The sequence below is a fragment of the Lethenteron reissneri genome, chromosome 51 (assembly GCF_015708825.2).
Source record: "Lethenteron reissneri isolate LAM-NWPU_2019-01 chromosome 51, ASM1570882v1, whole genome shotgun sequence".
Taxonomy (NCBI): domain Eukaryota; kingdom Metazoa; phylum Chordata; class Hyperoartia; order Petromyzontiformes; family Petromyzontidae; genus Lethenteron; species Lethenteron reissneri.
Window position 1 is genome coordinate 9,595,983 of NC_083829.1, and position 23,830 is coordinate 9,619,812.

The 23,830-nt window shown below is 47.2% G+C and overlaps 1 protein-coding gene across 1 annotated transcript in view; it reads left to right on the forward strand.

Moving 5' to 3' along the window:
- The first annotated feature begins 7,142 nt into the window (after positions 1 to 7,142).
- Positions 7,143 to 23,830, forward strand: part of LOC133355515 (F-actin-capping protein subunit alpha-2-like) — a 32,668-nt gene continuing 15,980 nt past the window's right edge. The window contains exons 1-2 of the mRNA XM_061572843.1: positions 7,143 to 7,248; positions 17,527 to 17,590. Coding sequence (XP_061428827.1) covers positions 7,210 to 7,248; positions 17,527 to 17,590 — 103 coding nt within the window. The 5' untranslated portion in view covers positions 7,143 to 7,209. The remainder of the gene's footprint in view (positions 7,249 to 17,526; positions 17,591 to 23,830) is intronic.

Consider the following 23,830-nt stretch of genomic DNA (forward strand, 5'->3'; position numbering starts at 1 on the left):
TCTTGGGCGTGGCGCACCACGGAAGGCGGGAAGCCGCCATTTTGGGGCCGCCGCGAGGATCGTCCGCCATCTTGGCGACACCGCGTTGCGACGCCTTGCTGAACTTACCGCCGGAAGAGTCAGCGACGGACGGAAGCAGGCCAAGGGGCCGCAGTCGTCACCTTACAACCGTCAAAGAGTTCTCCATCGGGGGCGATTGGAGTGCGTTCGCCTGTAGATTTTTGGCGGCGGTACGTACGGCAAGGTGGATGGACGCTGAGGCACTGGAGGTGCTTCCGACTCTTCTTGATGATGAGTCCGTTCGTTTTTTTCGCTCTATAAAAGCTGCGAAGAAGAAAACTCTGCGTGGGGTGTTCGATGAAATGGCGGACGCGTACGAGCCACCGGATGACGCCCATCGCCGCTTCGTGCAGCGGCAACGCGCACCGGAGGAGTCGCCTGTAGCGTACAGGGGCGCCGTGTTGGAACTCGCTATGGCCGCTTACCCGGAGACGGAGCCTGACCTGCTGGAACCTCTCATCTTGGGGAAGATGTTGGAGTTATCCCGGGATCTGGGCATTCCTATGCCGGCGTGCGGTCACGAAAAACACACGTCCCGGGCCGCGGCCAAGTGTTTGGACGCCCAGTTCAATCTCCGCCGCTGGAAACAAGTCACGGCGTGGACGGGCGGTCCTGTCGTCGATGGGGGGGCCGTAGGGTGGGACCCTACAAAGGCCGTGTACGTGCCGGATGCGACCGGCCCAAAGGAGTTGTCGGCCGCCTCCACTCCGTGGCCGGCTCGAAGCGGGCCAGGGCCGCGGGCTCCGCCGCCGGCGCGGCCGCGTCGGGACGGGGTGCCCGCTGCGCGCCGCCCCGACGTCGACTGCTTCCGCTGCGGCCGTCGGGGCCACTATGCCAGGGACTGCTGGGCCCGGGTTCCGGGGCCGCCCCAGCAGGAGGCCTCGACAGCGGACGCCCCAAAGAAAGACCCTCCGGCACAGGCAAGTCGGTGCGCACCAGACACCCGGCAAGGCCTGACACCTCACTCATCGCCGTTGTTATGCGACGCGGATGTTGTAAAATACGGGAGGCCAGTATCTGAGCCTTGTCGCTCGATAACGCAGTGGCGTAAGCTGGCTCGGCGGGTTGTCGCGGCCGCTACCGGTTCGTCCACTGTACCTGGGTCCATCCAAGGGGTGGACGTACGTATTTTGGTGGATTCCGGTGCGTCCGCGACCATTATTTCGGATGTGATATTCCATCTTTTGAACATCCCACCGGGGGCCGTGAGGCCGGCTTACGCTTCCTGCATCGCTGCGAACGGGGGTAGTATGGGCATCGTGGGACAGGTGGACGCTAACATTTCTATCGGGGGTGTCTCGGCCTCGGGCGTTGTGTTGATTTCGAGGTCCCTGGCGGTTCCTTGCCTGTTGGGTACGGATTTTTTGGCTAAGATGCCCATTCTAATTAGAATCAATGAAAATTGCATAGAACTACCGGGGGGCCGGAAATTGGAATTTTTACAGTCCGCCTGGGGGCGACCGGCTCCTGTCGCCCAGGTGCAGGCGCTATCGGAAGTTTCGGTTGATATTCCACCTGGCTCTCAGATGCTCATTCCCTTACGATACCGGAAGCCGGTTCCGGGTCGGCAGGGTGCTTTTGGGATTTTGCTGTCGCCGTCCGCCGCGGTTACGGGCGGCTTAGCGCTGGTAGGGGCGCAAACTATTGTCCGTCCAGATCAGCGCCCGTTTTTGCAGGTGTTAAATGCGAGTGCTGAAAGCGTGTGTGTGCCGGCTGGTACCGTTGTGGCACATGCCACTACGGCGTTTACGGCTCAGAGTGACCTGCCGGACGGGGGGCTGGTGGGTGGTGTTTCACACGATGGAGGGGTTGATGATCGTTGGATCGCCGAATTATGTGGGGAAAATTCGGCCCTTTCCACCGAGCAGCGTTGTGCGATTCATAAATTATTATCGAGCTATTCCGATGTGTTTAGCTCGGACGATTTGGACTTGGGACGCACCTCGCTGCTCTCTCATCATATCGACACGGGGGACGCTGCCCCTATCCGTTTGAACTCGCGTCGGATGAGTCCGGCTGAGCGTGAGCATGTTCGAGGGGCAGTGGAAGACATGTTGAAAGCGGATATTATATCTCCGTCTAATAGCCCATGGGGCGCGCCTGTTGTGTTGGTTAAAAAGAAGGATGGTAAATTGCGATTTTGTGTGGATTTTCGGAAGTTGAACAAAGTGTCGGTGGCAGATGCGTATCCCCTGCCGCGTATGGACGATTCTCTCGACGCCTTGTCAGGGGCTAAGTTTTTTTCAACGCTAGATCTCTCTTCGGGCTTCTGGCAGCTTCCCCTTGACGAGCCCTCGCGAGAAAAGACAGCTTTCCGTACGCCGCAGGGGTTATTCCAATTTAACTGTCTTCCGATGGGGTTGAATGCTGCCCCTGCCACTTTTCAGAGGTTGATGGAGTTGGTATTGACGGGGTTGCAGTGGGAGACATGTCTCATTTATTTAGATGATATTATAGTCTTCAGCCGCACATTTGATGAGCATTTACTGCGGTTGGAGGCTGTATTCGCCAGAATGCGTTCTGCTAATTTGAAATTCAAGCCTAAGAAATGTCATCTACTGCAACGCTCCGTTCGATACTTGGGACATATTGTTAGTGCGGACGGGGTGGCCACGGATCCAGAGAAAACTGCGTGTGTCCGGGATTGGGCAACCCCGGCCACGGTGGGTGATGTGCGTCGGTTTTTGGGGTTCGCCTCATATTATCGGAGGTTTGTTCCGAATTTCGCTACTATCGCCAGGCCTTTGCATCTCCTTACTGGGAAGGGGCATAAATTTGTGTGGGGACCGCCGGAGGAGGCGGCGTTTCGGAGCCTGCGCGATTTACTGGCTACTGCGCCGACGTTGGATTATCCGGATTTTGAACATCCCTTCATTCTGGATACTGATGCGAGTGACACTGGTATTGGGGCGGTGTTGTCCCAGTCAAAAGGTGGTGTTGAGCGTGTGGTGGCGTATGGGAGTCGGGTTTTATCTCCCGCGGAAACCCGTTACTGCGTCACTCGCAGGGAACTTTTGGCTATTGTGTTTTTTCTCCGACAATTTCGACCGTATCTGTACGGTCGGTCGTTTATTGTCCGCACGGACCATGCGGCCTTGCAGTACGCTCTTAAGATGGACCAGCCATCCGGACAATTGGCGAGATGGCTGGACACGTTGCAAGAATTCTCCTTCCAAATTCACCATCGGAAGGGTGTGCGTCACGCTAACGCGGACGCACTGTCCAGGTTGCCGCAACGATCCCCTTGTGCGTGTGCGTCGGGGACGCATAGGTGTGGACCGACTCAGCCCCCCCCTCAGCCTGTCGCGCTGGCAGTGGATGTTCTCGAAACTCCGCTTACACCGGGACCGGTTGATGGGGGACCGGCTGACGGGATTTTGCGTCTTCCAAGGTCTGTGTGGATTCGGGAGCAAATGTTGGACGAATCTTTGGTGTCGTTACGAAAACGAACGGAGAAGGCGGGTAAGGAAGTCGGTGCGGGTGGTATTTCGGAAACTGCTCTCCGAGATGGGTTACTGATGTGGAGGGAAGGGATACAGGAACACTGGCGTCTCGTTGTGCCTGCGTCATTGCGGTATGAGTTGATTAGATCTTTGCACTGTGACACACTTTTACACCTGGGGGTGCAGAAAACCCTATGGACGCTGCAACGAGACTATTATTGGCACGGCATGACGACGGATGTCGTCGGTCACGTTCGCGCGTGTCCCGATTGCGCCCGCCGTAAACCACCTAAACATCCATATGTTCCGCCGATACAATCGATTAAAGTATCTCGGGTTAATGAGCTGGTGGCGTTAGATATTTTGGGACCCTTTCCGCCATCCGCTAAGGGAAATAAGTATTTACTGGTGGGGGTTGAGTACCTCTCTCGCTGGCCGATGGCCTGGCCTTTGCCTGACCAGTCAGCGGCGTCTATCACTGACGCCTTTCTATTTGGGTATGTAATGGACAAAGGGGCGCCGGAGAGGCTCCTTACGGATCAAGGACGTAACTTTTCGTCCAAATTGTTGGGGGAGGTGTGTGCGGCTCTTGGAACTAAAAAGATACGGACGTCCCCCTACCACCCGCAAACGGATGGTATGGTGGAACGGTTGAATCGGACTCTGTCCGCCATGCTGTGCCATACAGTCGGGGAAAATCAATCTGATTGGGATTTGCATATCCCTGGGGTGCTTTCGGCGTATCGCATGATGCCGCACGCGGCTACTGGATACTCGCCGTTCTTCCTTATGTACGGCCGTGAGAATGTGCCGCCGATTAATGAACAGTTGGGAACCGGCGCGAGGGGGCCTGTTAAGCCTCTTCCTGAGTATATTAAGGACAACGTTCGGCGTGTCGCTGAGGCGAGGGAAAGTGCCCGCATGGCTACTGCCAAGGCTCAGGCCAGGAATGAGCGGTGTGCCCGACGATCAAAGGGGGAGTGCCCCTGGAAAAAGGGGGACCTGGCCTGGCTTCATTGCCCACAGGTGCGGCCAGGTACCTCTCCTAAATTACATAGACCTTGGCAGGGTCCGGTCCGCCTCATTGAGGTTCCCAACCCACAGTCGGCGCGTGTTCAGGTTGGTTCACGGCGCTGGTTCGTGCATACATCCCGGTTGAAGCCATACATTGCCCCGCGGCCGGATGCGTCATCTCCCGAAGTTGCCTTGCCGGGGTCTGTTGCTGCCGACTCGCCCTTGCCTGTGTCTGCTGACCTTGCGAGAGCGCCTGTCGTACCCTTCACAGACAAGCCGGCCGTGACAGCGTAGGGAGGAGGACGTTCCGCTCGTGGGACGTCGACTGGAGCCGCAGAACCCACGGGACCTGCAGCTCTTCCTATCCCTCCGCGGACGCGAGTACGGGATGTCTCTGGACGCGAGCGGGACAGTGGCGGGCCTCCAATGGCGACGGAAGAACTTGCGCCCGTCGCCCCTAAAACCCTTCCACGTTCCCGCTCGGCGGGTGGTCTGCCGACCGTCCGGGACGGCCCGGCTGCCCGTACTCGCTCGAAATCCCTCACGTTTCGTTAGATTGTGTTGTGTTGTGTTCATTGTTATATTGTTGTTGCATGCTTCGTGTCTTTTTACGTGTTGGCCCTTTACACCCGCATTGCTTTTCAGGTTGCAATTCAGCCGAGGTCGGCTGGATTTTCTTTATGGGGGAGGGTGATGTAATGCGGGCGTAAACGGCCCTCCGGAGGTGCCGTCATGAGGGGAGGAGTTAGGTCACGTGGGGGGAGAGGGGTTGAGCTATAGAAGGAGGGGAACCGGAAAAGGATAGAGAGTGACGGGGAACCAGGAACAGAGAGAGGCCACGAAGGGCGAAGCGGAGGGTGGCGAGATCGCCACGAACACGGGGGGAGCGAGGATCGGCACCGTTGGCCAGCGGTGACCGACCCGAGGCAGCGAGGAGGCTGCAGTCAGCAGCGGGGCTGCACAGAGAGAGTGGGCAGCGGGTCTGCATACAGTGGCAGCCAGAGGGTCTGCACATAGGGGTAGCAGCGGGAGTCTGCATAGAGGTAGCAGCGAGTCTGCAGGGAGGAGGTTACAGTAGATGAAGCAGAGAGTCAGAGGGAAGAAGAAGCTATAATAGCAGTGAATAGCCGGGGGGGGCTACAAATACAGAGTTATAACAGAGTGCCGTGTGGGTGAAGACGAGAACCCAATAAAAGACACGAAGACAGAAGGAAGTGTCCGAGTCCATTTATTACACTACTATATTTTGCCACTGGTAAAGGAGGTCTCATAGTGTAAATGCTTACCCCGAGCTCTCAATACTCTGATAGTGCGCTGTCTTTGAGTTGTACGCCTTTTGGTGTTATCTGGTCCAACACCAATGGAGACTAGGCTCTAAGTAAAGCTGTCTTGGGTGTGGACCAATCAACTTCAAGGACAGTGCATATCATTATCATCATCAGATTTGTTTCTTTTTGTTTGCATTTTGACTACTTGTGTTGTGGTTATTGCAAACATGATGCTTTGTATAAAGGTGTCAGTTTTGTACCAGTTTAAAGGGTAAAAACCTACTACTGAATGTGTAGAATTTGTTAGCATACAATTTAATTGCCACTCATCATGGTTACACAACACAATATTTCCGATTATTAATTGTAACAGAGATGGCCAATGCACACTCTCCATTTATCTCAATATATTTGGAAAATATATTTTAATGCCACTGTGAATATTTTTGGTCCCTGTCCGACTGCTCTTCTGTTTTGTAATGTTTCTTGCACTCAGTGTAGCTATCTGCTCTATATTTATTGACTGTTACTCTGTGAGTCTGTGTGTGAGTTACTCTGTGAGTCTGTGTGTGAGTCTGTGTGAGTTACTCTGTGAGTCTGTGTGAGTTACTCTGTGAGTCTGTGTGTGAGTCTGAGTGTGAGTTACTCTGTGAGTCTGTGTGAGTCTGTGTGTAAGTTAATCTGTGAGTCTGTGTGTGAGTTACTCTGTGTCTGTGTGTGAGTTACTCCGTGAGTCTGTGTGTGAGTCTGTGTGTGAGTCTGTGTGTGAGTTACTCTGTGAGTCTTGTGTGAGTCTGTGTGTGAGTTACTCTGTGAGTCTGTGTGTGAGTTGCTCTGTGAGTCTGTGGCTGAGTGTGTCTCTGTGAGTCTGTGTGTGTATCTGTGTGTGTCTCTGTGAGTCTGAGTGTGGCTCTGTGTGTGGCTCTGAGTCTCTGTGTGTGGCTCTGTGAGTCTGAGTGAGTCTCTGTGAGTCTGTGGCTCTGTGAGTCTGAGTGAGTCTCTGTGAGTCTGTGGATCTATGAGTCTGAGTGAGTCTCTGTGAGTCTGAGTGAGTCTCTGTGTAGCTCTGTGAGTCTGAGTGTGTCTCTGTGAGTCTGTGGCTCAGTGAGTCTGAGTGTGTCTCTGTGTGTGGCTCTGTGAGTCTGAGTGAGTCTGTGGCTCTGTGAGTCTGTGTGTGGCTCTGAGTCTCTGTGTGTGTCGCTCTGAATCTCTGTGTGGCTCTGTGAGTCTGAGTGAGTCTGTGGCTCAGTGAGTCTGAGTGTGGCTCTGAATCTCTCTGTGTGTGGCTCTGAGTCTCTGCGAGCCTCAGCCTGATTGGCTGCTGGAGGCCCCGCGCCTTATATGGGCACGGAGGCGGCAGCGGGGCGCGCCGCTCCCGGCATGCATCGCGCGGCGGCGGCGGGCGGGGCTCGCGGTGGCGCAAGATGGCGGACTACGAGGAGCAGATCTCGGAGCAGGACAAGGTGAGGGGCCACCTCGGGGCGCCTCGGCCGCCTCCTTCACCGCGGCGGGCAGCGAGGAAGCCCCGGCGCGGTGACCAGACGTCCTCGCCGTGGAGCGGGGGCGTTTACGGGGAGCTCTACGTCTCCCGCCATCGCCTTAGCAGAGGCGCCGCACGGGGCCGAGGGAGGCTCGTTGCGCGAGGCCACCACCACCACCACCACTACTACCTCCACCTCCTCCTCCATCACTACCCCGGGCCTCTCTCCCGTGTCTCTCTCTCTCTCCTCGTGCTCGCCGGGGCTGCCCGTCTCTCGTCTCTCGCCCGCCCGGGGCTTCTTCTCCTCCTACCCACCCCCATCACCACCACCCCGACCCTGCCCCGGGAGACGACGCCCCGCGCGGGGCCCGTTCGCCAACACTTCCGCGTTGTTAGCCGATGCCACGGGGCCCCCCCCCTCCCACAGGAGACATCAACAACTCACGTTTCTCACGCCTCTCACGCTCTCCCCATCCCGCAGGCTTCGCGCCTTCCTCTCGCCAGCTCACGGCTGGGCCCCGTGTCTCAAAGAACCTCGCGGCTCGCTCACGCATCCATCACGCGGCTTCGTGCTGCGTTGCCTCACGCATCTCTCACGGCATCTCTCACGGCTTCTCTCACGGCTTCTCACGGCATCTCTCACGGCATCTTTCACGGCTTCTCACGGAATCTTTCACGGCTTCTCACGGCATCTCACGGCATCTTTCACGGCTTATCACGCCTCCCCCCCCCTCTCCTCGTATCGATGCCTCGGATCCCTTCGCGGTTTCTTACGGTCACGGCCTCACGGCCTCACGCTACCGCATCTCTCTGGACCCCACACAATTCTCTCTCGACCACACACACATCTCGTTCTGTCGCCTTTCTAGGCTCCTTGCGTCTCTATCTCTCTCTATCTCTCTATCTCTCGCTCTGACCAGGGCTTCTTGTGTCTCTGCACACCGACGCCGTGGATCGTCGCCTCCGTTACTCGCGGTGCCCGAGGGCGTCAACGAGCAGCGGTCTGCAACAACAAAAAACCCCGAGAGAGAGGAGACCTCGCCCATGTCTCTCTTTCTCTCTCTGCTGTGTGTGTGTGTCTCTCTCTTTCTCTCTCTGCTGTGTGTGTGTCTCTCTTTCTCTCTCTGCTGTGTGTGTGTGTCTCTCTTTCTCTCTCTGCTGTGTGTGTCTCTTTCTCTCTCTGCAGTGTGTCTCTCTCTTTCTCTCTCTGCTGTGTGTGTCTCTCTTTCTCTCTGCTGTGTGTGTGTGTCTCTCTTTCTCTCTCTGCTGTGTGTGTCTCTTTCTCTCTCTGCTGTGTGTGTCTCTCTCTTTCTCTCTCTGCTGTGTGTGTGTGTCTCTCTTTCTCTCTCTGCTGTGTGTGTCTCTCTCTTTCTCTCTCTGCTGTGTGTGTGTGTCTCTCTCACGCATCCGGCGGCACGCTTCTTCGCCTCGCTTTTCCCCTGCCACATGACAAACACAAGAGAATGTTGGCAAACGTCACACAATGCCGCCCGACTCCCTCCTGAAAGCAAAATCCTTTCCTTTATTTATCCAGCAAGGTTAAATAGAGTACTTCGCTGTGATTTCTACCATATGGTTGCCGTGTAAACACCGTCTTATTTGCCATGTATTGCTGCCATTTGTGTTTGGCAATATTCACGCGATGCACACCAGCAGACAAGTGGCACATCCAGTAGCTGAACGCGTCTTATTATTGGCCTTTTGTATAATCTGTACTACTCGTCTTTTATATGTAAGAATACCTTTTGTGTGTGTATATATAGACTACGTTAAAAGTATTTTTCAATAACAAAGTCAAGGCACACAACAGAAAGTGCCTTGACTTTTAGTGAGCTTTGTGGCATTGGAGTATTTTGCGAACTAATTACGAACATTTTAAGTTCTGTTATTGCGTAACATAGGCATTGTGAGACTTGGATGACGACGCATTTTCAAGTATTGTTCATAGTCGTGTTAGGATGGCAGGAAGTCTGAGCAAGTATTGTACCGTAGTAACTGATTTATTTCAATCTTTAGCAGGGTATTTCTTCGCTCGCCAGTTTATTTTTCGGGAACTAAAACTACTGCTTCATCCAACAAGAATTAATCGTATCCATATATTCTTTGGGTCAAACACTGCGCGTTAGGAATTGAAGAATGCATTATCCAGAGTACTTGCTCAAACGTGCGATTAAGTGACACGTTTTATTCCCTGGCAGGTCCAGAGCCAGTGGTCGAAATCTCTCGCTTTTGTGGTCCAGTGTCTATGGCATGACCAACCTCCACTTGCATAATTTTGTTTGTCACATCCCTCCCCCGAAGGGTTTATGGTCTGCATTGACCCCTGAAGGAGAATTTGTAATTGCACGCACAATATCAATGCGTTTGGAGTTTACGGCGACAGACGTGTTGCTGTTGCTTTTCGGTGGTTTTAAAAAGAACCCTCCTGCAAAATCTTCACCAGCTCAACACTTTCATAATAGTTCAGGGTGAACGTTGTGAAGGATTACAAAAAAGTATCTACATTGTCATGCCTTGTGGTGTTCTCAAGCAAAACAGGTCGGATGTTGGCTCTGCTCGCCACGTTATATTGCTTGCTTGCCTTATGCCCAAAGCATTGGCTGTTAATCCAGATCAGAGGGACTTCACTAATACAGCAAGATCTAGAGGTCCGTTGGGCCTATGTCCCTTGTGAAGAAAACAGACCGAAATCAATCTCGTGCTTGTAAACATCCCATTTGAGCTGGTGGTAGTCCCATATTAAATAAATGTGAAGCAAATGGGCGATGTTCTTTACACAAGATCATTAGACTGTCAAACCAGAAAAAAGGATGCAGGATGCTTGGTCTGTTCCTGTCTACATATCCAAGTTACTGTACTTTGATGTGCCTCATTACCCATCCCATGTCAGAAAGTGTTAGCTACACTGCACAGCCTTGTGCATCAAACCTGGTACAAGAGCTATTGTGGAACGTTGACATTTAATTATGTTAATATACCTTTTGTTAAATAACCATATTGTTTAAGAAAATTAGTCATCTCGGGATGCGCTTAAGGTTGTTAACAGTTAACTTATTTAATAGCTAACTTAAAAAATAACATGTTTACGACCACTATAAAATTGTGTTATTTTCTTTATTGACTGAACACGATGTGAGTGAATTTGCGATAGGGATGCTATTGACCTACTGGGAGATGCGTGTTTTATTGTAGCTCAGTACATTATATTTATCTTGTTTGTACACATTTCTTATTTCCATTGGTAGCTCTTAACCATTGATGTAAGTTCAACATTTCCACTGTCAACTTTCCCCTCCCCCAGAGCAGTCCTCCTTTTCTCAACCACAAGTGGGTAATCTGCTGAGCTGAGGCCAGTATTTTACTTTGTATCCTCCTGTCATGAGTTGAAACCATCTACCCGCATTGCCACGCTCCAGTGTAGTAAATATACACGTACGAATTTTTTGGGATTTTATCATGTTTTGGAAATGTCTTAATTATGAAATTTGTATAACTTACCCACAGATTATTCATTTGTAATATGCATATCAATCTTTGCCCCCCCCCCTACACCGCAAAAGCTTTGCAGGACCCTCCTGACAAAGTCATGAGACTCAGTGAGGCTTTCCTGGCTAAAGGTGCCTAATAGTAATGTTTGGTACTTATTTATAATGATATGAACAATTTTAAGCCTGTAAAGGACATGAGTGTACTTTTTAATGGACTTTACGGCTATTTCCATTGCCATTTGGGAATACTTACCATGGCGATTACCTGGATTGGTTGGATAAGTTAATGTGCTGTCCTAGGTATGTATACCTAGGGCGGTAATTGAAGGTCGAACGCAATGAAAATGATTAAATAAGGTAGATGAGAATAGATTCAAGTGGTTTGGAAGAGATGGAGGAATCGAATTGGCTCGTGTGTAAGAAGGAGCAAGATGGATTGTTGCAAAGCAGAATCTTGAGCGATTTGTATGACTTGGTTGAGGTCTCCATCCAACTATGGATAGTTCATGGCTCATGATGATCATAGAACCACTACATAGTTGTCTTTGCATTGATGATGGGGGTTAGGTATTGTTTATATTGCAGGTATACTGTACTACCACTCAGAATGCATTGATGGTTCGTGAGCCATGCAGAATCCTGATTGAGGTGAATATAGATTCAGGGTATTTGACATTATTTTAGATGTTTTTTTTTCAAAGTAATATCTTATTTGCCAAATAACGTTATTGTTACTCAGGTACAGATTGAGCAATACAGTAATGTCATGAGTTTTTTTTATCGTAGGGCTTATGTCCTTTATGTTATGTATGTATGCTCACGATATTAACCTCTTAAAAAATAGATTTATTTTATGATCACTGATAAATGTGCACTATTGGAACTGGAAATATCGTCAGTGCTAACTTGAGTTTTCCTAAGTGCCTTCATATAAAATCAGTGTAAATCTGAACATGGATTTTCTAATTCAATGTTTGCTTTGCATTGCTAAGCAGAGACTTTGTTGTAATGTTCCAAAGGCAAATACGGTTTAGTATTTCAGGTAAGGCTTTGCAGCATAACAACTTGCTGATAGAGGCTGCATTTTTTCCCCCGCGCTGAAGTGGGGGATGACTAACCCCTTTGTTTAATATTTGTACTTGGACACGGAGGCACTGTAGTCGCATGACAACAATAACCTTTGTGCACTCGTTTGTGCTTCGGGTACTTCAGGTTTGAGCTGGAGTCGCCATGAGTGTTGTACAGTGGCTCAGTGAAGCCCCTGGCTGGCTCGGTGGTAACTGCTGCTGCTGCTGCGGCTACTCCTTGTTCAGCACATTGAGGCAGTGGCATCTGCCCCAGTCAGACCGTGGCAATGCTTGCTCGGCAGGATATTTATACACCAGAAGAGGAATTTGCACTGTAGCCGGTGTAGAAAACGGAACCATAACTTGCTAAAGAAGAAGGAGGAGGGTCTACATGTTTTGTTTAACTTCTTGAGCTGATAAAGGTCAACAAAGGTAACCACAATGGCAGGGTGAAGATTGACTAAATGGTTTTGTATTCTTCTATTGACACGGAGTCTACAGTCATTTGGGGGCCCATAGGGATAACATTCTCGTGCAAGAAGTAGATCTGCAAAGAGCGTGAGAAACGCTGTGCCAGGAGGTCACGTGGCATTAACATGTCATTAGTCAGGGCATTAAAGCACGCGATACAGCTTTAGGACAACATATACATTTGCGTGAAAACTACTTTTGCCGTAATGCGTACAACTGACATCACATACGTACATTTAAATGAAAAAAAATATAAACGTGACTTTACCGAAAGAACCAAGAAGATTAATCCCTGCAGTCACGAAAGCTTTAAATCGAAATATAAAGAGGTGGGATATCGTCTCTGTTGTGTTTCATTGCAAACGAATCGTACGTGCATGCATCTTGCACAGTACAGGCTTTCATTGTTTCCCCCCTCGCCCTTCACATTTGCACAACACACAGATGCCAAGTGAACGGAAAGAAACGCGTAGTTGAATGTGTTATTAACGCTGTGTAATCTCCCACTGAAACACACACTGTGCAAGAGCCTCTATATAGGAGGCTTTGGTTGCTGCTGCCTGCAAGGCAGGTGTATGATGCGTAAGGTGTGAGGGTATTTGCTCAAAAAAATGAATATGGGGAGAATGGGGAGTACGGATCCATTTGATCTCCCATGCAATTCTCGAGATACATTTGTTTTAGTAGGACACCAATGCGGATGTTTTAAAAAACGCGCTTTCACGGCGACAGAAAGAAAGGACAATAACTCTATCCGGAATAACAACGAGTCCTAGCAAGATTTTTTAATGTTTTAACTTTGCCTTGACTCGCTATGCGCTATTGACGCGCTGGGCGCAAGGACGCGAACCGACTGGCGGATAATTTCTTGACAATCATGTCCAGTGGGAGGGGGGGGGGAACAGTCTTGTAGAGGAGAACCTCCTGTTAACGAGCACCCCTGTTAACAATAGTCGTTTAATGACGGGCCCTCCATAGAGCCTAGTGTGTAGTGTATGGTGTAGCTTATAGTAGAGTGTAGTGTATAGTGTAGTGTACAGTAGGTGTAGTGTATAGTGTAGTGTATAGTGTAAAGTAGTGTGTAGTGTATAGTGTAGTGTATAGTAGTGTAGTGTATAGTGTAATGTAGAGTGTAGTGTATAGTGTAATGTAGAGTGTAGTGTATAGTGTAATGTAGAGTGTAGTGTATAGTAGTGTAGTGTATAGTTTAGTCTATAGTAGTGTAGTGTATAGTGTAGTGTATTGTAGACGGGTCTCCATAGAGCCCAATGTGTTCGCTCACCGACCATTCCCCTGTTAACTACGCGCTGTTGTAGGTACAGTAAATATTAATTAACGCATTGATTAACCGTGATTCTTTAAATATTATGTGTTTGTAATGTTATTATCTTAATGTATTAATATCTATTGTTTAAATATTATACAGTATTTTTTGGGGTGAAATAGTGTCGGTGCTATGGGAACAAATGAAGCCTGTCACGTGTATTTCCTATCCAGTACTCGCTTAACGACCGGTTTCGTGGAACCAATTACCGTCGTTAAGAGGGGTTCGACTGGACACTATTCAAGGGGGAAGTCGCTTCAGTCCATGATCATTCCAAGTTTGCAAACTTGCAACGTTTCCCCATCGTTCGCAAACATGCGCGGTGCAATATGCAGAATTTTATTTCACGAGGAGAGCGGCTCTCACAGAGGAAATCATTCTGCTGGTGACTTGATGATGTGTGTTTATGACGTTCATTGGAAGGGCAGAGAATGCCGGATGCACTTTGCATTCGATTAAATTATGGTATCGTAAACAGCAGGCCTGCAACGATGCTCTGATTCATGGATTTAAAGTGATTGTTGCATGAACAAAACATTCATCGGTGACGTGTGATGTTGTTCGCTGCTGACACTGGTTGATGTAATATTTGCAACCATTTCAGATTCCACGCACGCCACAATGGTAAAACAAACTACAGTATTTTTTTTATGAGTTGGGACCCCAAATTATAATTAATGAGGGGGGAAGTGAATTATTACCTGCATCATTAACAATAATTACAACCTTTATCACCTGTAGACATGACAACCGTTTTGAGTTACAATTGAAAGCTATTTTAGTTACGAATATAGTGGAATTATTTTATAAACGGTGAACATTTGAGAATACCCTGGGTATCTGGTGTACGTATATTTAAATGGCTGTGCCGATGGAAGGCAATTACACTGATAAAAACATGCACACAATGAAAAAAAATCTAGTTTACATTGCACGCTTTGCAGTGTTTTGGTATGTGCTCTCTTATTTGCGAGTACTTTTCACGATACCCGATATTTTTAATGACTCTTCTGTGGGAGATTGACTCCCATTTGCCTGGCACTTAAATACAGGGTCATCTCAGAGGGGCTTTCACTGTTATGGGCAACAGCTCCTCATCTCTGTGTACTGTTCAACAGTGATGTAGATTAGTGGTTTTTTTACCTGGGGTGCGAGACATTGCCAGATTTTTTTAGAAGGTAAACCATCGAAACACAAATTGAGCACAGGCGCCTAAGTAACAACTATATTTCCGACAGACCTGTTCTTCACCTGCGTTGTGGCCGAAACGTCGTGAGAATTATTTTATAATGTTTAATTTTTATTATTTTATTATTTCCCTTCTACGTGACTTTACCGAAAGAACCAAGAAGATGAATCCCTGCAGTCACGAAAGCTTTCAATCGAAATTTAACAACTTCTTTTCATCAAACCCCGATGTATTTGTTAACATTATACGGCTTTCTTTTACGATTGCGAACAAAAGATGGGGTGCAAGGCTGCAGTAAAAGTTACGAACCCCATTGATGTAGTGTGTAGGGGGCTTGCACCTCGGCAGATTGAGTGTCACCACTTGCTTGGCAGGAATGGTGAGATTCCTCGTGGGACAGTGTGGGGTGTGGCTGCCATCCCACTGGGCAATGTCTCTTGCTCTCCTCGACTCTCCCTTAAACCCCTTTTGAGACGTTGCTAAACGTCTAATCGTAAGTCGTTTGAAACAAAAAAAATCAACAGGCTTCGAATGGTGTTTTTATTTATTTTGTAAGCCATTCCACGGCATCTCGGGGCAGGTAGCTTAATGGAGTCCACTTGTTCCGCCAGAATGTGCGTGTTTATGTTGAAGTCATCGGTGGTGGCATGCCTGATAGTTTGCGCCTCATGGCTTCTTATTAAAGTCTGCCGTTAGCCGAGGAACTTTTCAAAATACCCCAGCTGTAGAAACAATGTTAACATTACACGCGATACACTTGTTACATTAAACACCGACAAAAGAAGGCTACTACTAAGGGCATTTTTGTAACGCAAACATTGAAAGACCAGTGGTGTAAATACAGGGGAGAGTGTAACATGATTCCGGTCACACAATCTTAACGGGATTTCAACGTGGAGTTTACCGCATGATGCGAAGCGAGCGCAGAGTGAAATGTGATGAATGGCACGCTGCGAAAAACGTGCTGTGCCGTTCTGCCCTGGGCCACACGAGAGAGTAACACATACACGCTGTACAACAGGAGTCATTGTGTAAAGGGTGTTTTTTGTAAAATGTAAATATCTCAAGTGCTGGGGATACAGAACCATGCTTCAGAGATTGCTGCCTTGAAGCAGAGTAAATATTATTTCACAAACAATGACAGATGCCTTGGAAACTAAGCACGTTTTGGTGACGCAATGAATGCATTTGTTTTTGATGTAGTACATCTTCGTGTGTGTAACAGCATGTTTGGTGAAACAAACCGACCTCAACACATTAAACAATACCGCTGTGGCCCTATTTTTTTTTTTTACAGAATCAGAATATTTATCCTGCAGGAAGAATCCGATGAGCAATAAAGCTATTTTTTCACAGGTGGCCAGTAGGGGCAGGTTAGAATGTTACGACGACGTTTTGGGCGATGGCCCAGAAACAGAGGGGCCAGAGATACAGATTCGACAAGGGTTTGGAGGCTGCACTAGTTCACACTGTGACGCCTGTTGAGGACATTCATTTAAGATGTTTTCTGAGCGCCTATGTTTAATAGGCATACGAATAGGTAACTAATAGTCGCGATTGAGTAGCAGGCAAACACGTTGATCATTAAAAAGTATGACTAAGCTCATACTCTTTGTTTTTTTCCGGTAAAGTCACGTAGGTAATTTTTTAAAATAAATTAACTCGCGACGTTTCGGAAGCAACACAAGCCTCCGCAATCAGGTGTAACTGCTCCAGTAAAATTGCTGTAGCTTATGAAAAAAAAACCCCAAAGAGTATGAATCCTTGCAGTCACGAAAGCTTCAAATCTAGAATTAATGAGTAAGCTCATTAAAATTATACAATGTTGCTGGGACTGCATTGTGGCAAGGTTTGTTCTTGTGAGGACAAGGCACAATACCGCTGGGATTGCATTCCTGGGCACGTTTACCTTTTGTTGGGGTAGAACAAGAAACTTTTGATTTAATTGCTATTTGTAAAATTCTGAAGTGAAGTAATTGCATCCGATTGGAGGAGAGACGACTGTTTAATATTCAATTTCTTTTGGAAGCCTACATTTGCAAATGAAACTCATTTTCCACGTGAATGTACATCGTGTGAATCTGTTGCTGGAACTGTGTCCCCTCTGCCATGGGGAGGGAAATGCAGCCTTGCATCACTTCTCTAAGATGGCCACGCAAATCGCCGCCCCCTTCACAGATATTCACGGCCGAGCATTTTTATGTTGGGAAGTTTTCGTGCAACCTCTTGTGTTTTGGAATTCGATGATTCGTGTTGCTGGTTTTGTCGACTTACATTGCAGTTGAATTGTTACAGGTGGTCTCCGGTTTTACAGTGGTGATCCACATTTAAGAGTTTCATATAATGCCACCATATGGATCGATTTACGACGGAAAGAAAACTCTTGCAACAACGACTCTGAACACAATTGAACAGAGGCAGTCTTGTTTCCGATGTGACTTGGCATGAAGCTTTTGTTATCCTCAAGTGTTTTTGTGGATTTTTACTCATTAAACCCCGTTTTTAAATATTGCTCATGAAAGGAAAAAATCAACGGCAAGTGATGTTTTCAACGTCTATGGAAAAATAGGGTCCAATTTACAACGGCCTTTCCAGCAATGCATTGTGTCGTAAAAGCGGGGACCGGCTCTGTAGTTTTATAAAGTTACTGGTTTTTAAATAGTGTGTTTGCCATGTGCTTTGTAATAGAATTTTTTTTAATGAAGCTATATTTTTGTTTCAGGTGCGGATTGCGGCCAACTTCATCAAACATGCACCTCCGGGGGAGTTTAACGAGGTGTTCAACGGTAAGTTTCTGCTTAGCCTGTTTTCTTACGCTACCTTCAAATATTCACCACTCTGTCTACTCAAGGGTTCAAAATGTACTATTGTTTTGTTTTAAACCCTGTCTTGTATTCTAACATATAGGTTTTCCTAGCCATAATAATTTAAATTTTGTCCATGTACATAAAACTTTATTATTTAAACATCTTTTAATTGATAAATATTATATGTAGATGAAATTCCACTAACTTTTTTTAGAGCTTTCCAAAGACGTATCTTCACTATGTGGAACTGACGGTGGCACGCACTGCCATCAGCTGATATTTGGTTGGGTTTGCAGAAACTGGCCATCTGGCACACTGCACATGGAGAGAAACACTTTGCTGTGTTTTGTTTAAGTTGTTAAAGTGTAGTTTATGTCCAATGTGACAAATATGTGTGATTTATTTGTATGGTTAACACACTCGGTAATCTTGTCTGTGATGAAGGTTACATAATACCGTAATTTTTAGGATAAAAAAAAAACATTCTGAGCTTGTACCTTAGCCTGGCACCTTCTGTCATGCTATACGTTCTGATAATGTTTCTATTTCTTGATGTTCTTGACTGATAAAACCGTGAATGACTGCTGCATACAATATTTTGAAGGGTTCCACGTTCTGTTTCACCCTGTATTGGTATCTTTTAGTATGTGTGTGTTTTACAAGCTTTTTATGATTTAAGAAGATGATGGACATTCAGAGCATTCATACTTTGGTTACTTTAATATTTTTTTTAAAGCTTGTATGTGGCGTAAGAGGTGAAATATGCTTTCGTTTGAATGTCTAGCCTTCCCTTACTCTCGTTGTTTTAGATACTTACCACCATTATATCTTTATTTTTCACAACCAGACCGAACAGCTTTTCTCCTGCTTAACCCACAAATTCGAAAACAACCTTACCACGAAGCTTTTGGTTCTGATTCAACGACTTATCTCACGTTTGCAAGAACTTCCATCCTGCTCCAAATGCTGTATCCTGGAGTGGTGACATGGCCCAGTGGCACCACGTTTATGAGACAGGACAGTGCATATTCTTAGGTTTTTTCGGTAAAGTCACGTAGGTAAAAAATTTAAATTAATAAAAGTAAAATAAAAATAAAAATCACGACGTTTCGGAGGCAACACACGTCTTGTGTTGCCCCCGAAACGTCGTGATTTTTTATTTTATTTTTATTTTGCTTTTATTAATTTTAATTTTTTACCTACGTCACTTTACCGAAAAAACCTAAGAATATGAATCCTTGCAGTCACGAAAGCTTGAAATCTAGGACAGTGCTTCCCCAACCTGTGGTCCACGGACAGATTTGTATTGGTTGACAAGCCCAGAACGGTTGAACTACTGCCATGGGGTGTAAATCCCCTCTCCCTAACTTACACTCGCCTCTCTCCATGTCGTTTAACTGTCTCCATAAATAGTCATGTTATTTTATTTACGTTTATTAACTAGCAGGCATTGGCTTATCTGCTTGGCAGAGGTTTGCACATTCCAGTGTGCCAATGTCCTTTTTTGGGGCTGACTGTCAATCCCACAACTCCATCACAATGTTTGTTATTTGTTTTCATATTATTTGTTTCCCTGAATATCCAGTGACCCACTATCCTGTTTTGGGTGCCAATGTGTCCTACTTGAGCCTCGCCTGCTTTTGGGATTGGTTCTGTACCCTATTAGTCCCACAACTCTAGATCCCAGAGACCTTCAGCCACCACTTCATGTAAATCCTCTAACGCTCATCCAAGACGAGGAGGGATGTGTTGGACTTATGGGAACTCAAACAATAGGTTGGGTGACTTGTTTGAGGTGAATCAACTGATTAAGACCAATGGGAAAGAGCAAATATTTAAGAACAGGGATCAGGAGAAGGTCAACTTGGGGTAGGACTGATGATTTCCACAAACAGCCAATGGAAATGGACTTAAAAATATTCTCTAGTTTAGACTTTCAAAAGTACAATTGTAAGAGTTAAAAACGATTAGTAATGGATCGGTTGTAATAGCCATGTGCTCGTAATTCTGCAAGTTGTATTTTTTCTTTTAAAGACAGCTGTTACTCGATATTTAAAAAAGTTATTAATCCTTAATTATATTGACACAGATTCCATTGAGTCCCAGAAGCTTTCTAGTTCTGCATGCCACACACAGTATGGGCCACCCCTTGAAATTTCAGCAACTTCCTCTTCTTAATACGGAAGAGTATTTCATGTTGTTACAATCAGACTGTATGCCCTGCGGTGGCTGTGCATTGTAAGGTCCAGGTATGCGGCACTGGACTTGGGATACACGGGAACATTTTAATTGGTTTGAATTCTCTGACTGCAATTGTGGGGAATTTTATTGTTTAAAATGAGTGTGGTTCTTAGTTAGTAATTCTCACACACCTAAGTGACGTGTATATTGCAATCGGAATAAGCAAGTTGATTTGCCAAATTGCAGATCGTGAAACTGACATCAAAACGGTCGATTTTAACACGGGGTGGGGAGGTGGGTGGACATGAATAGCCACCCGGGTTCTAGGCTACTGCCCCCCCCCCCCCCCCCGTTACAATGGAACACGCACGTGTGTTTCTCCGTGTCTCTGTGTGTCTTTGCATCCGGCTCCATGTGTCTGTGTGAGTGTCTCCGTGTCTGTTTTCCCGACCGTGCATGCACCACCATGGAGGGTATTGTGAGGGCAGGTCAGGTGGTGGGTGTTGACAGCTATTTGCCATGCTGTGCCGCAACTAGTGGAGAGGGGGGAGCGATAGACCACTGTTGTTTTTTCGGGGGGGGGGGGGGGGGCATGACCCTCGTCCGCTTAACGAACTGCGTTGTATCGGACTTTTACTAGAATTGTTTGGTAATGAATGGGGGTGTGATTACGATGATGCCAAGTACACTGTAGAGTATTGAAAGTATTTAACGGTCCGGTATTATGGAAGTATTTTATTTTATAACCTGACGAAGAGGAAGTTCCCCTCCGTGTGTGTTGACCCTCCGGGCTTTTGTCGCTGGTCTCGGTGCGGTGGTTTTGCGGCATGTCGCTGGACTTGCACAGTGGGTCTGCTACGTGTACAATAGTCGAATTATTATCTGAGATCATGTTGTAAGGGAGAGGGGATTCCGGATGGCCGATAAAAGGTGCTCACCTCGAAGCTGTGAAACAGTCTTCATTTGATAAAACGTCTGCTGTGTACTGCCACATCCCTGCCATCTGGGCCCAGCAGTTTTGGGGATTTCACCAACATCTTGGTTCTTTCGGTAAAGTCACGTAGAATGGGAATAATAAAATAACAAAATTAAACATAATAAAATAATTCTCACGACGTTTCGGCTACAACGCAAGCAGCCGTCCTCAGGTGAAGACCAGGTCTGTTTTATTTTGTTATTTTATTATTTCCATTCTACGTGACTTTACCGAAAGAACCAAGAAGATGAATCCCTGCAGTCACGAAAGCTTTAAATCGAAATTTCACCAACATCTTTGATCCACTAAGCCTGGATTACAGGCATGCGTACCACCATGCCGCTCAATGGATTAAGACGGCAGTACAATTATTCAGTCTAGTGATGGCATATCACACTTATTTGGTAGTTTAAGACAATTGGGGAGATGTAATTTTTGACATGTTGGTAAACCATTGGTTTACTTTTATGGCGAACGTCGACACTGCGGTGTGTAATGAGCACCAGGCAGCACGAGGGGCCTGTGTGTCTCATCAAGTGTAGATTTTACTGCAGTCACGATGGGACTCTTTACTGCCAAGATGTATGTGAATTCATTTGGGTTCCCCCCCATACGACAATATCTGTTGATAGGTTCGGTACAACGAGTAGGCAATATACGATAATTGTACAACGTTGCTTTCTTTCGGTGTTGCCTGCCAAAAATTAAAAGCATAATTTTGTTGAGCGTGAAATTAAGTCTCTACTCTGTACGTTTATCACATGTACACTGCGTAAGAAAATGTCGCGCAATTACATAATACATCATGCCAAAAACACCCCAGTATCTGGTTATAAGTGATTAAAGTGAACTAGTGGTTCTTGCACAGGACAACGAATTCTCTGTTCACTGCAGGAGTTGAGTTTGAGTTCAATGACATTCGTATCAAAGTAACTTTATACTGGAAGGAACCTCCTGGTTCCACCAGCCCACAGGGGATTATTGTGTCCGTCCATCGTGCAGACAGGGGCTGGGTGGGGAGGGGGGGAGGGGCTGGGTGGGGAGGGTGGGGCTGGGTGGGGGGTGGGAGGGGTGGGGCTGGGTGGGGAAGGGGCTGGTCACCCCGTGGTGCCCTTATATAACTCAACGTTTAACCTACTCACGCCGGCTTGTGCCCGCCCTCACAGTCGGGCATATTTGCGGAATACACCACGCCGCCGTTGACCCTGGCCATTGACCGAGCAACCCAACGTTCCTAGCAGCTCCCTCCGCAGGAATGTGTTTAGGTTAGTTTTCGTCATGACTTTTCTGAACTGCTAACCCAGCCTTGGCGAGCGGTCTGAGGTTGCTGTGTTCCACAGATGATGAAGCCACTTCCTGCTTGGGGCAAATGCGAAATCAATAAAATATGGACCTAATAGTTGAAGTGAACAGTGCAGATGCATATGTGCACGATCATAACCCTTCACTTGTCCATTGAAAATAGGGGATATATGTAAGGGAGAAAAAATGCGTCACTTAAAATTCTTGTTTTTAGTATTATGCAATCCATTTAGTGATCGGCAACAACACCGATGTCATCTTGTAGTCCATGGGCCAGAGCAGAAATTGATACCACCTATGGTAACAAAACGTTCCTGTTTATGTGGGTAATGTGTAGATTGCTTGACAAACCCACTCATTTGAAATTGTTCTTATATAATTCATAGTTGTTGGCCCCGTCAAGAAATTGGAACCACTGAAGCTATGCCAACTCCAGTGGTACTAATGACTAACTTATCTGCTTTAAGCTCATGGACATTATTGTAGTAAAGTTCTGAAAAAAAAACAATTAAACGCGCTTTAGGAAAGTCTCACCGAGACAATCATTTTCGGGTGAGTTTTTCCTTTGGATGTGTGGACAATGTCATTAGTTAATGTTTTTCGCGTCGAAGGAAACCAGAGTACCCGGAGAAACATTCGTATAGGCAAATAACGGGCACATCTGCACAGGTGGCTTCAAGGATACATTGTACTGCAATCCCCTGGCTATAACACAGACATGCAGGATTGGGAGTTTCACAATTCCGTGTGAGCCTCCAAGCCTTGCCTCTAAAGTGTTTGAATTCGGGCCTGTGCCACTGCTCGGCTCAAAATGTATTCACCCTCAAAAAGTTTTCCGTCTGAAACGCTTTTTTGCAGCAGCCAAATTTGAACCATAACCTCAATAACATGAGAACACATCGGGGAAAGTGTAACTGCATACAATTGCAAAACGAAATTTGCATTTCCATGGTACACCAAGCTCTCTTTCCTGTTTGGGCATACCCGATGATGGTGTGCTGAGTGAGCAGCGCCGAACTCGGGCAGTGAGGCTGAGAGCCGGCAAGCCACACTGCTGCGGTCTGGCACAGTGAGCCCTTGCACTGTGAGCTCGGTCCGCTGTGGTTTTGCCTCTGTGGTATCGGTGCACTTGCCTTCCAGCGAAATCATTCGCCGCTGCTCCACAAGCCCGAGCAAAGACGGCTTGCACGCGCGATGACATTGTGTTTACTCCCTTGCCTGCTGTGCAGCTTCCAAATATGACTGTTGTAGATTTGGTGTTTAAATGTTGTCCACGTGGTCATGTGGATTTTTCTCTGGGTCCTCCAGTTTTTATCTCCACATTTAGAATCAACATCACGCTTTTAGGGTCATTTGGCTGCCATCAATTTGCGCTTGATAAGCCACTTTGTTAAGCAATCATTTGTGGCCTGGTAGCTTCTGAAAAAGAGCTACATAGCTCATTGGGCCTTAGCTGGTAAAATACAAAAAATAGTGAATAGTTTTTTATATATGTTATAAGAGATGAAGCCTTGCAGGAGCCTGAACTAAATCAAGGTGGAGTCGGATCCCCATAAACCAAGTGGCCTCGCCCTGTCCCACTCCTCCCTTCCCTCTCTCCCCACTTCCACAGACCTCTCCTCTCATAATCAGAACATTTATTTATACTGGAGGAATCTGACGAGCTATAAAGCTCTTTCACAGATGTTCAGTATGGGTGGGTCAGAACGCTACGGCAATCAGCGGGCGGATTGGGTAAGGGTTTGTGGAGGCTGTGCTTG